At 43.9% G+C, this 13,230-nt stretch overlaps 1 protein-coding gene across 3 annotated transcripts in view; it reads right to left on the bottom strand.

The window, feature by feature from the left end:
* HYDIN (HYDIN axonemal central pair apparatus protein) overlaps positions 1 to 13,230 on the bottom strand; it is a 291,357-nt gene that overhangs the window by 32,527 nt on the left and 245,600 nt on the right. For all 3 annotated transcript variants that reach the window (XM_036012178.1, XM_036012180.1, XM_036012179.1), the window contains exons 61-66: positions 10,459 to 10,561; positions 9,956 to 10,234; positions 8,347 to 8,489; positions 5,841 to 6,059; positions 2,628 to 2,788; positions 251 to 348 (exon numbers count right to left, since the gene is read on the bottom strand). In XM_036012178.1, coding sequence (XP_035868071.1) covers positions 251 to 348; positions 2,628 to 2,788; positions 5,841 to 6,059; positions 8,347 to 8,489; positions 9,956 to 10,234; positions 10,459 to 10,561 — 1,003 coding nt within the window. The remainder of the gene's footprint in view (positions 1 to 250; positions 349 to 2,627; positions 2,789 to 5,840; positions 6,060 to 8,346; positions 8,490 to 9,955; positions 10,235 to 10,458; positions 10,562 to 13,230) is intronic.

Here is a 13,230-nt window from a genome sequence, read left to right as displayed (position 1 = left end):
AAGATTCCTAGGGATCTGAGAGGGGATGCTGGCCTCTGTGGGGGCCAGAGTTCACACTCCAGGAGGGCAGAGGTCAGCTGTTGTTTCTCGGGCCCATTTTGGCTCTGCAGACCTCAGGAGGCCTCTGCTTTGCTTCTTCATAGCTACGTGGCGGGCTGTGGGAGCAGAGCTCACTTTTCCATGAATGAGGCTCTTACACTAATTGGGGACTCAGTCCAAACCCTGGGTTCTTACCAGTCATTGCACTTACCTTGGTTATCTGGCATTGCGAAGCTGACGGACTTGGCTGTCTCTTCGGAGGTCCAGCTGAATTCCAGCTGCACACTTCCTGTATTAGTCAGTTCCAGCCTGCACACAGATCAGGGAATGGGTTTGAGGAATGTGCTGCCAATGATCTTTGTCCTGTCTGCACACCCATCATCTACACTGTCGCTTTTGTCTTTCAGTCAACTCACTTTGTGTTTTAAATATTTCTTCAAAAGGCGAGTTTAAGCAATTTATTTGAAATCAGGCATTTGATGTACCAATTATATTTCCTTACAAACCACAAAATATATACATAACTCTTAAAAGCAAAAATATCCAAATGTTTAGCGTTGAAAATCCTCCGGCATACTGCTGGCAACTATGCAGTGAACTCTTGGCATGCATCATGGAGGTCCTGAGAAATTCCCATGAGAGAGGAAACAAGAATCTATCTCACATGACAGTACCTTCCTGGGGTGCAAATTTCATAGCCCCTTCCCTTCCTGAATCACTTCCCACCCCCAGAAACAAAGTCCCTGTCCTCAGAAACCATCTGACCTCTTCCCGAGATGCTTTCACTGGCTGAGACACAGACTTGTCTCAGATTCGGAATTGGTGGAGACTCTTCTTGCTTCAAGGTTCCCTGCTCTATGACAAGAACTGGCAGATAGAAGCTTTTTCTGGAATCACTGTTCAACTTGATCACAGTGACAGCAGGAGAGCGAGGACTTGATACAAGGAGATGATCGTGTAAGAGAAAGAGGCACACACGCTCTCCTGGTGTTAGGGGAGTAGGGGGAGGTGGGAGTTTGGAGGGGGTGCATCTAGGGTGGGTGCAGAGGTTAGATCTCCGTTATCCCATCTGGGCAGACCGTGTGGACAGGCCCGAAGCCAAGTGCTTTGACCTCAGGGGCTTATATTTATTGTGTGAACTTGTGAGTAGTGGTCTTCATCCTAAAGGAAACTTTTAAAAAGTGGAGAAATCTTAGCGGCATAGAATAGTCTTCAGAAAAACAAGCCTTGGTGTAGGGAAGGGCCAGACGGTAGGATTTTTTGGGTTTGCATGCAGTCGGCCTCTGCAGCAACCACTCACTCTGCTGTGGTGGTGCGAACACAGCCCCGACAACACAGAAACGAACGGGTGTGGCTGTTGCCTACAAGCCTGTTCACCAAAACAGGTGGCTGGCTGGGTCTGGCCATAGTTTACCGATCCCTGCTTTGGTGTCATGGGCATCAGCAGATCCCACTTCTTTCCTTATGTCTTTTGGTTCTCTAATAACTTGAGGGGACACTTTAAGTGCAACAAATGCAAAATGAGTCGAACAAGTCGATGACTACTTTTTACAAAGTGGAAATGTCAGTGGTTTACATTTTTGTTTTTGAAATTCTCAAAGATTAGTCACAGGCTTTCTCTCTTTGTGTATGTTGCTCTTTCTGCCTAGAAGGCCATTTTTTTCTTACTTCTTTTCTCACTTTTCTCACTGGGCTACCTCCTCTTTGTTCTCTAAAATTCAGCTGGGCCACCACTTTGTCTGGGAAGCCTCCCCCGACACTCTATCACGCCCCTATCTTGGTCCACGTCAGGTACTCTTCCTGCCTCCCTAGGACATTGTGCTGTGCCATCAGTTCACCCGTTTGCATCTACTCTGCTACCTCCAGCTCAAGACCATGAGCTCTTGGAGAGCAGGGCCCATGGCATCCTTGTATCCCTGCATCTGAGTGTGGGCGGGAGTTAAAATAACCCTTTCTCCTTCTAAGGACAATTTTGACTTTGAATTAACTTTCTAGCTCAGTTTCCCTAGAAAATAGAGGAAGAACGTCAGTTGCGTTATAGGCAACATTGTTTATAGTAAATATGGCCCCTGTTTGGTAAGTTGCATCCAGTGTGGAATTGTGATTATCTGGAGGGAAGCTGTAGCGTTGGGGTTCTCTTAGCGACTCTCATAACAGGGCATGTCCCCTGCAGAGACCCTGGGAACTGTACCTATGGAGTGGTCATGAGAAATGTTGGCTTCTGTTGGTCATGGGGCTTCCTGACCAGGCTGGACCCTATGCCCACTAGTGTGGATATTGTCTGAGCTGTCACCTGGTTGGCCAACAAGGGTAGTTCCTGGGTGCTGGTGTGGATTGCTGCAGGGACTATTTCCACTGGAGCTGATCACCCAATGCCAGTTTCCTGGCCTATATCTTGATTTCAAGGGTAAACTTCAATTGCTTTGTGAGTCTGAATGTTTCACTGGGCCCAGGCAGACGCTGGTGCATGCTACAGACGACACCTGGTATATGTTGCTGTACCCACTGGATAAATGTTGGGTGAATGAGTGAGCGAATGACGGAATGAAAGAACTTTGATGAGTGCTGGGAGGCTTTTGATGACTCACTCAAACACTCGGGTCTGGTAAACTAGCGTTTCCTTAAAGCGCACGTCGCCCGTTTGGCACTTGTACGAGGCGAAATTCACATTGGCGCTGATCTGAAGCTGCAGTTCCCGGTAGTTTTCTTCCAGTACCGAGTGCGCAGGCTCGGGGTCCGTCTCCACCACCTGTAACAAAGGCAGCGTGTCCTCAGTGATGCAGAGCCAGCTGTCCCACAGGCACTTGGGCCGGGGAGGGTGGGGGGCATCGCAGTACACTATTCTACGGATGCGAATTAACACCAACTCATAAACCCAAGTTCCAGAACAAAGGATTAAGGCAAACCTAAAATGACTCATAAATGGAAAAGAAAACAAAAAATTACCGAGGGTATCAGGACTGCACAAACATGAGTTTGGGGTCAGATGGACCCCAGACAAGGTAGGAGAAAGAAAGTTATAAAGAGAGGCATGGATATGAATAAAATAGAAAATAAATCTAAAACAGAAAAGACCAACAAAGCCAGAAGTTACTAGAAAAGATCTTAAAAACCTTTGCTGAGACTGATCAAGGAAATAAAAACAAAGAAGCAGTACCAGAAATGAAAACCGGGGACATTATCATTGATCTCACAGATTTAAACATATAATAAGGAAATATTATGAATAGTTTTATGAAAATACATATGAAAATTTAGTTGAAGAGTAAATCCCTAGAAAAATGATTTAATAAAATTGACTCAAGAAGAAAAAATGATAACCCTGAAGAGTCCTAAGACTATTAAAGAAAACAAATGATAGTAAAAATAATCTTAAAATCTTAAAGACCTAAATAAAGAGAGTAATATACGTCGTTGATGGAAAGGACAGATGAATAGTATAAAACTGTCAATTCTTCCTGAACTGACTCACAGAGGCAACCCCATTCCAGTCAGTCCTCCACCAGGGTTTCCCAGTGCAGCTGCCCCGTGGACACGTGGGAGTCAGGGCCACTGAGCCCCGTGCGGTCAAAACTCCCTGTGTCACTTGACTCCCTCCAAATTTAACTATTAGTAGGCTGCTGCTTACCAGAAGCCTTATTGATAATATTAACAGTCAATTAACTCATATTTTGTATGTTATATCTATTATATACTGGATTCTTACAATAAAGTAAGCCAGAAAAAAGAAAATCCATTAACAGTATTTATTGAAAAAAAAACCCGCTGTGAGTGGACCCACATAATTCAAACCCGTGTTGTTCAAGGGTCAACTGTACATGATAAACGGATTCCAAAATTATACAGAAAAATATAGGGCCAAGAAAAACTAAAGCATTTCAGAACAAAACAGTCCCAGGGAGGGACTTCCCTTCCAGATATCAAGGCCAATTATGAAATTAAAGTGGTGTACAACTGGCAGAGGGATAGGAGAATTGGCAGTAAAATAGACTAGAGAGACAAGAAATACTCCAGGCACATATAAAATTTAGATGTCAAGGGAGTAATGGTGGATCACAACAGAAGGGCCCAACAAAAGGGGGATTTGGCAAGATTGGTTATCTAGATGGGAAAATATCAAATTGGATTCTTGCCTCATACCATAAAATCCAGGTGGGCCGTGGGCATAAATATCAAAGCAAACCTCTTAAATATAAAAAAATCAGTGAATCTTTTTCTTCCCTGTTAGGGAAGGGTTTTAAAAACAAGACACACACACAAATAATTATAAAAGGAGAGATGAATGTCTTTGTTCATGAAAAGCTACATTAAGGAAAATGAAAAGATAGGCTAAAATTTGGTGAAGGCATTTATAGATAAATAATAGGAACTGTGGAGTTTATAAAAAAATAAAACAACTCATACAAAGGACAGGCATCATAATTTAAAAAATGGGCAAAAGGCATTTATGAAATATTCAACTTTATTTAGAGATCAGGGAAATGCAAAGTAGGCCCCCAAATGAAAGTATTTCCTATTCACTTCAGTGATAAAAATCACAAAGTCTGACAATTCTGAGTGTTAGAGAGAACGCAGAGCAATAAGATTTCTTTGCTAGTTGGAGCATAAATTGGCAAAGCACTTGGAAAACATCGGGGAGTTATCCCGGGAAGCTGAACATTCACATACCCTATGATTCAGCAATTCCACTTCTACAAATAAACACCCTCGCCAGTGAATGCGTGTGATCCGAACAGTAATGCTCACAGAAACGCTGTCCAAAGTAGTAAGACCCCAAATAACTTTCAAAATAGGAATGACGGTAATGAAGGGATGAAGGAGTAAAAACTGGTAGTCAGAGAACTGTCATGGGGATGGAATGCACAGCACAGGGAATGTTGTCATAGTATTGAATGGTGGTCAATACTATTCTAACAACATAAGGTGCCAGATGGGTGTGAGATTTATCGGGATGATCACCTAGTTAGTTATATAATGTCTAATCACTGGGGTGTACACCTGAAACTAATATAATAATGTATGTCAACTGTGATTGGAAAAAAAGAAAAATACACTTTCTTGCTAATACTAAGTACTCAGTAAATGTTGTTAGTTGCTAAAAAAAATAACAATGGGATTTTACAGAGCAGGGAAATGGGTGTACTAGAGTCACATGTGACAATATGGAGAAGCACATACCACAGTGTTTAAAAAATAAAGCTAAAACTACAACTACATGTTCTGCCTTTTAGAATGCATGGGTTAAAAGAAGAAACAAAAGACAAAAGTCAAGGGAATGAGCAAACAAGATTCAGGACAGTGGTTTCCTCCAGGAGGGAGGCAGGGCGATGGAACGGCTGAGAACCGCATAGGAAATCCGTGTGTGGGTTCACCTTTGTTTACATCATCATAAGGAAACCAATGAAGCAATAATTAAAAGAGGGGCATGTATGAACCAAAGATGAGATTCTGTCTGTAACTAATATGCAATAATTCTGGACACCTGAAGGAAACAGGAAACAACTAAAAGACCAGCCATGGCATTTTGGAAGAAGAAAAAGGTGGGAGGACTTGCTCAATGAGACATCAAGAGGATCTAAAACTCTGCTCGTGAAGACACGTGGTCCACGTGGTACATGTAGTGTGCATGGCAGGCGGCATGCCTGGAAGTTTACTTTGTCACTTTAAAAATCTGAGTCAAGTGGAATGGGAAGTTTTTCTTTTTTCCATGAAAGAAGGAAATCTGAGACGTCACACGTGAGAGCACTAGGCATCCAGGCCCGGGCGGCCTCCCTAGGCTTGTGACTGAAGTCCCTACTCACTTTTCGTTTCGTGGTGAAAGTCCCGGGGGTGCTTCTGGGCATGTCCACCCACTTGACGGTGTGCATACGGTCGTCCCAGTCAGGCACCTGGTCCGCAGGTTGCTGGAACATGATCTTGGACAGCTTGCACTTGATCTCCATATTCTTCAGGCTGATGGGCACATCTGACTTCATGGTTACCACTATGTCCTTGGCACACCCAGGGTGGAGGTGCCCTATCTGGGGAAGAGCTTGGTGTCAGTATTTTTCGGAATTCAAAATACTCACCTAATTGTGTCACTTTAGAGGAGAGGTAGATTTTGGCAAAAACAAAAACAAAAACAAGATGCATCATTTAAGCCTGATATATGGATTGTCTTAAAAATGTACAAAAGCCGCCCTTGCTGGTGTGGCTCCATGGGTTGAGTGCTGGCCTGCAAACCAAAGGGTCAGTTCCCAGTCAGGGCACATGCCTGGGTTGTGGACCTGGTCTCTGGTTGGGGGCAGCCAAACACAGCCATATATTGATGTTTCTCTCCCTCTCTCTCTCCCTCCCTTTCCCTCTCTGTAAAAAATAAATAAATAAATAAATAAATAAAATCTTAAAAAATGTACAAAACCTTCTTATATAGAAATATAATCATAAAAACAAGAGCAGCTAGTATCTATCACACTGTCACTTTGGGCACTATTTAATCCGGTATTTAAACCGGCATGCAATTCCACCAGTTCCCACAACCACTCTGTAAGATGCATGGCTGTGACCCCTGCTTTACGGACAAGGAAAACTGCAACTTGCTCAAGGTTATACCATTGACAGTGGAAGAGCTGGATTCAGACCCAGGCCCAGATGCCACACTCTTCACCGCCTGTGCTTCTCAATCAATGCAGCCTATACAAATTATGGACTGGACCGATATACACAGCACACGGGTGGTTCTCGGAGTGTGGTCTGGTGACCCCCAGGGTCCCTAAGGCCTTTCCAGGAGTCCATGAGGCCAAAACCGTTTTCATCCTACTACGTATTAAGATGTTGACCTTTTCATTCTTACTTCCTCCTGCCTATACGATGGAGTGACGGATGATGCAGCATTATGCTGAATGCAGAAGCAAACATGAGAATCAGCTCTCTTCTCTCAGGTCAAATATTAACAAGATTTATAAAAATGTAAGATGATGCCACTATTCTCACACAATTTTTTTTATTTTTGAAAATACAGACATTTTCATAAAACTATTACTTTTATATTGCCATGTAATGGGTTTGTTATGATATTTTAAAATGGATGAATAAATGCATGTTTTTAGACATTCTCAGTTTTAATTTCTAATATGAATATGGTAAACACTGATAGATCTAACCCACATAAACAAAAGCTCTTTGCAGGCTCCTCAGTAATGTTTAAGGGCGTAAAGGAGTGTGGAGACCAGAAAGGCCGAGATTCGCTGAAGCATACCAGATACATGGGACATCCAATTTGGGCTGTAGAATAAAACCATGTATGATTTTGCATACCTAAACACACACATGAAAAGCCCACAGATATACCATGTATATATGATATATATCACAGTCCTTTCATGTTTTTGAAACTCTGCCTCCTCTGGAAAGTGAAGGGAGAAGAAAGCTCTGTGCTTCCCAAGGCCACAGATGCATATGTGTGTGTGTGTGTGTGTGTGTGTGTGTGTGTGTGTGTGTCTCGTGGGGGAGGGTGCGCATGTGAGTGTAGGTAAATGGCCTGCAAGGAGCTTATCTCTGCCTCCTTTGAGTAACTATTCATATCCCTCTGGGAAGCAAAACTTCCTCCCGATAGCACTCAGAGATTTAAAGGTGGGGTCCCCAACCCTCCCTGCTTTGTACCCCTGGAGTTCTGTGTTTGCAGACGTGGTGGCTGAAACAGAGCAGGAGGCGGTGGATGCATCTGTGTGAATCCAGTGTCCTGGGAACTCAGAAATCAACTATCTATGCAAAGCAGCTGCTGGCCAGAGGCTAGAACCTGCTTCCACTGGTCTGGACCTTGGTCAGCAATTCATAAAGTGTGTGCTGTGAGCTGCTAAAGGAAGGGGTTAGCAAATCCCAGTGAAGCACAGTGAACTAGGTTTTACTATAGTCTGCTGAAGGGCACTGGGGGCCTTTAAGAGAAAGATGTAACTTGAAACATTTTCTAAACCTCAGTTGTCCACAGAAACCATCACCCCATTTTATCTTTCAGTGACCCGCTTCTGCAGGACCGGTGCTTAGGGAACACGTGCCGGGGGTGGGGGGGACACACGTCTACGCTCCGGGCTGGGAAGACTGGGACCTGTTCCACTCACACAGGTTTCCAAGGAATTCCTCAATCAACATCTGCCTTGGCAAACCTCATTCTCTGCTCTTAGATTGGGGGGTGGGGCACATGGACAGGGTCCTCCAACCCTAGGTCCAAGTGAGGTCCATCCCATCCTTTGTGTCCATGGAAGTGGACTGACAATCAAGTTGGGTTAGGGCCTAAGGGAGCCCAGAAAACAGCAAAGGGCTTTCACTTACCTGTGGGGAAAAGGAAACTGTAGCTAAAACAGGCCACTCAAACCGTATTACATTCACTTGGCTGTGGTTAGTGACTGTGAAGCTCACGTTATAGCTGTTTCCAACGTGGCAGTCCCCAAACTGAATGTGGTCCACCAGGGCAGCTAAGGATACAAGCAGAGGGCTGGTGAGTCCTCCCTGGCCTCCTCCTGTAGGGGGCTCCTACCCAGAGACGGCAGCACCTGCAAGACACTTCACCTCACCCTCATGCAACTCCTCCCCCCTGGATGCTTCTATTGAAAAACCTGCAGTCCTGAGCAGTAAGCTTTCCTGCCTTGGGGAATCTACTTATACATGCATGCATGCATGCATGCATCCATCCATTTGTTTATCTGTCTGTCCATCTGTCCATCTTGGCCTCCTAAGGGTTAGGGTGGCCAGATAAAATACAGGAGTCCCTGTTAAATTTGAATTACATAAACTATGAGTAATTTTCAGTATAAATATGTCCCATGCAATATTTTGGGACACACTTAAACTAAAAAAATAATTCATCACATATCTGAAATTCATATTTAATGGGGACTCCTATATTCCGATTTTCTAAATCTGGCAAGCCTATCAGAAGTATGAAATTTGATTTCTGAACTAGGGTTCGCTGCTGGCTCCTGTTTGACTCCTGATAAGAGAGACACCAACCTGTAGCCACGAACAGGGGCGAGGCATGTTGATTTTTACCCATGTTACATAGACTGCGCAATGCTACCTTCCAGAATGACAATTAAGCTCCTAGAACAACTGTGAAACTATATTTATAACTCACTTCATAGCAATTAGGCACAAAATTATGGTGCTTAGCAAATGCTTTTTGAGAATAATGATGAAGTATTATAAATTTTCTCCTGCCCCAGAGTATAGTCAACTCAATGAAGCTGGAGAACTTGATAGACTGCGGAGCAGGGTGGCTTAAACTTTGCTATGCACACAAATCACCTAATGATCTTGTTAAAAGGCAGGTTCTGATTCAGCGTGTCTGAGGTGCTGGCTAGTGTCTGAAATTCCCATTGGTAAGAAGCTCCCAGGTGACGCTGATGCTGTTGGTTCTCAGTGCATTGAGTAGACAGACTGTGGAGAATGATGCTCTAGAGAAGGCACAAGCCCACACCCCACCTCATTAAACAAGCCCAGAAGCTCTCTTGGAATGTGTAGGATGCATGGCTCAGATGAAGCAGACAATGTCGATGCAAGCCAGCTAGTAGATAGAAACAGGGAAAACTACAGAGAGATGTGTGTTCACTTCTTAGCTAATCTGGAGTTTGAATTTTGAATTTTGCTTATTGACTAGATTTGAATTTGAGCTCAAACTACAATCCCTCTAAGGGCAGGGATTCCTATTACTCTGGAACTCCGGGGCTCAGTGTAGTGCCTGGCAGGAGCACAGTGATGCTCCATAAATGTTCCTTGAGGGGACACATGAAAGAAGGCAGTGCCAGAGCCAGGCACAAAAGAGCGTACAGTGATGGAGAGGAGATTCAGCCCTAAATTCCCAGGAAGCGAGCTGATGTTATTTAAATTTCACTGTTGATCCAAGAGCCAACAGCTGTCAACACCTCACGGCTTCGTCTCCCACCTTCCACCAAGTCTTCCATGGTTGTTTCCACGGTGACCTCAGAGCTATCTAAGACCTCCTGGCTGGCGGAAGCCACCAGCCCGTGGATGTTGTCCAAGGTGATGTCATCCTCGTAGCCTTCTGCCACCATGTGGATGTTCGTGTCCTCATACTGATTGTTGACCACTGACAAGTGGATGTTGCCCGTCAACCTCCCAACCTTTTGGGAGTGAAAAACAACATCGAATTCAGCTGTGTCTCCAGGAAGAATGATCAGGGAGGCTGTGTGAGCCTTCTTTGCTGCAAAGAGAAGAGAGAATGACTTAGAATCAGTGTAAAGGAAGATGCATCCATAAAGACCTTGACTCAAGGGAAAGCAGCCCTAGTGTGGGAATGAGCATTGTTGAGAGTGGCCATGGGTGACGAGACTGGCCATTCTGCTCTGTCTGTGGCCCGATTAGTCCCCTAACAAAACAGTTAACTGGGTCCCGTCATCCTCTGGAAGCTATTCTTCCTCAACTTACCTTTTGCCTGGGCTGTATTTTCCTCTATGATGTAGATATAGGAGGTGGTGGGCCTCCCTTTCAGGGAGAAGACTTCCAGCTGGTCCTGCAGGTCAATGTGCAGCTGGCAGAAGGAAAGCAGGACCGAGTGTTACACCTGCAGGCTGCTCGTGGGTTTTGAGTCTATGGTGAGATACTGTGCAGTGTGTGACATCACCCTGCCCCCGCCAAGCCATCGGGCCTAGTGCCCAATGCTTTGTTTCTTACTAAGAGGGAGATAGAATAAATATTAGACCTAGAGAGGAAAAAAGAAAATGTAGTTCAGCTCTCGTTAGCCAAGTGAGAAACCGGGGCCCAGGGGGTACAGGTGACTTTCCAGATCACCCCGTTAAGCAGTGTCAAAGTGGGGTTGCCAAGGCCACTGTTATGGACAGAGATAGCTGTAAAACATTCTCTAGGCTAATCAAATGGAGATGAATACTTGTGATTCTGCAAGGGACTGTGTGAAAAATGAGTCTCCATAAAGCAGTACCCCCTAGGTGCTAGGGCCTTAGTTGCCTGACAGTGCCATGTTGAGTGTCCTACCAAGATAAGAGAAGAAGCAAGGTGGGCATCTGACCTACTTGGAGGAAAAGGATGTTTTCAGCCCACTGGGAGCCATGTGTATGACTTAAAAACTGACATCATGTAACTGATGCTAGGTGTGAGATATCAGCAAACATTTTCAGAAGACAGTCATGCTGGCACCATCGTGAACACCATGAAGAAGATAAGATAATATTAAAGGTGAGGCACAAAGGAGGGAGGAACAGTGACATCATAGAGGAAGCTTCTGTGATAAAAAATTACATATTCAGAAATAACTTCAATAAGAAACTATATGCAGGAACTATATGGAAAAATATTGACATGAAAGAGCTAAATAAAAGGGTGGGAATCCTAAATGTTATTCCTGTGGAGAGCCTAAATACTCTAAAAGTACAAGTTCTTCCCAAATAATTAATAGGATTCCCAATGAAATTTTTGCAGAACATTGTAAAATGATGTGTGAAGTTAATCTGAGAGACTCGATATGCAAAACTTATTAAGAAGAGTTAGAAGAATGGGGAGTGGGTGGGCAGGAATTCACTGAACTCCATGACAGAACATTTACAATAACATGATAATTGAAAGAACACAGGGAAATGGTATACTTGGACTTAAGACAACAACAAGAAATGCAGACTACCACAGGAACACCACCATTCTAAAAGCATCACAGAGCTAATATAACGAAGAGTAAGCAGACCCAGATCTGGGAGAATGTGGAAATCCACAGTCTGCAGCTTAGCATTCCGGACTGTTTCTGACCTGGGGCATTTGCCATCTGTAGGGGGTAGGTGGGAGAGTGAACTGTGTTCTCGATGGTCTCTTGGTGCTAAGAGGGCAAATGTCCTGTGAAGGACAAGAGCGCTTTATTTGCTCTAGACTCGGACCCAAGGGTCTGCACAGTAAGGCAAAGGTAGGCTGGACCTACACCAGCCCCCTTACGGGGAGCAATCCCGCTCCGGGTCATCTCTCTGATCCAGAAAATCTCGAGCCCTGGAACCAGTGGAAGGTGGTTCCGAGTTTCTAATGCCAGGTAGAAGTGAATGCAAATTGTCTCTGGAGAAAAATAACATCGTCCTTCCTCCAATTATTTTAAAATAACTTTTCAAATAAAATACCCAACACATGATCAAAGATAACCCGGCACAGGAGGAGCTATAACAACGTGGCGGCGGGGGGATAAGCAGAAAGAGCAGAAACAGACCCACGGAGACTTCAGATTTTGGAACTACCTGGTATCGACTGCAAAACAGCTGTGAAGACTGTGTTCAAGAAATCAAAACTAAGTCTGACAATTTCAGCATGAAACTGGAAATTATAAAAACTGATTACGCGGATTTGGAAAACAATCTTATAGAAATTCTGGAACTGAAAATATAACAACTCAAGAACTTACTAGTAGATTGGAAGGTTTACTAGTAGATTACATATAGTAAAGGGAAAGTTAATACACTGAAGACAAGTCCAAAGAAGTTATGCACAATGAAACTCAGGGAAAATGAATGGAAAATACAATGAGGTTGTGAGACAGAGGACATACGGAGATGGTCTGCCGCATGTTTAACCGGCTTCCCAGAAAGAGAGATGTGACAGAATGGAACAAAAGCAATATTTGAAGACAGGTCTAGGAATTTTCCAAAACTGATTTAAGACATCCACTGCTGAGTCAAGAAGCTCAGTGAATTCAAGAAGGATACGTTACAAGAAATCCCTACCTAGACACATAATACTGAAACAACGGAAAACAAATACAGAGTGAAAAGGTTAAACACAGTCAGAGGGAAAAGACTATCTTCTTTTTTAAAAAAAATATATTTTATTTATTTATTTTTAGAGAGGGGGTGGGAGGGAGAAAGTGGGAGAGAAACGTCAATGTGTAGTTGCCTCTCGCACACCCCCAACTGGGGACCTGGCCCGCAACTCAGGCATGTGCCCTGACTGGGAATTGAACCTGCAACCCTCTGGTTCACAGGCCAGTGCTCAGTCCACTGAATCACACCAGCCAGGGTGGAAAATACTATCCTAAAAGAACATTTTAGACTTGAGGCCGGCATCTCAGCAACAATGGAAACCAGAACACACTGGAATAATAGCTCCCGTGTGCTGAAAGAAAACAACTGCTAACCCAGACTGCAATAGCCAGTGAAATTACATTTAAAATGAAGGAAAAATGGAGATTTTCAAATAAAAATAGAAAATTCACCA

Source organism: Phyllostomus discolor, chromosome 12, assembly GCF_004126475.2.
Source record: "Phyllostomus discolor isolate MPI-MPIP mPhyDis1 chromosome 12, mPhyDis1.pri.v3, whole genome shotgun sequence".
NCBI lineage: Eukaryota > Metazoa > Chordata > Mammalia > Chiroptera > Phyllostomidae > Phyllostomus > Phyllostomus discolor.
Note: the sequence above shows the minus strand (reverse complement) of the source record. Positions and strands in the feature narration are given on the sequence as shown.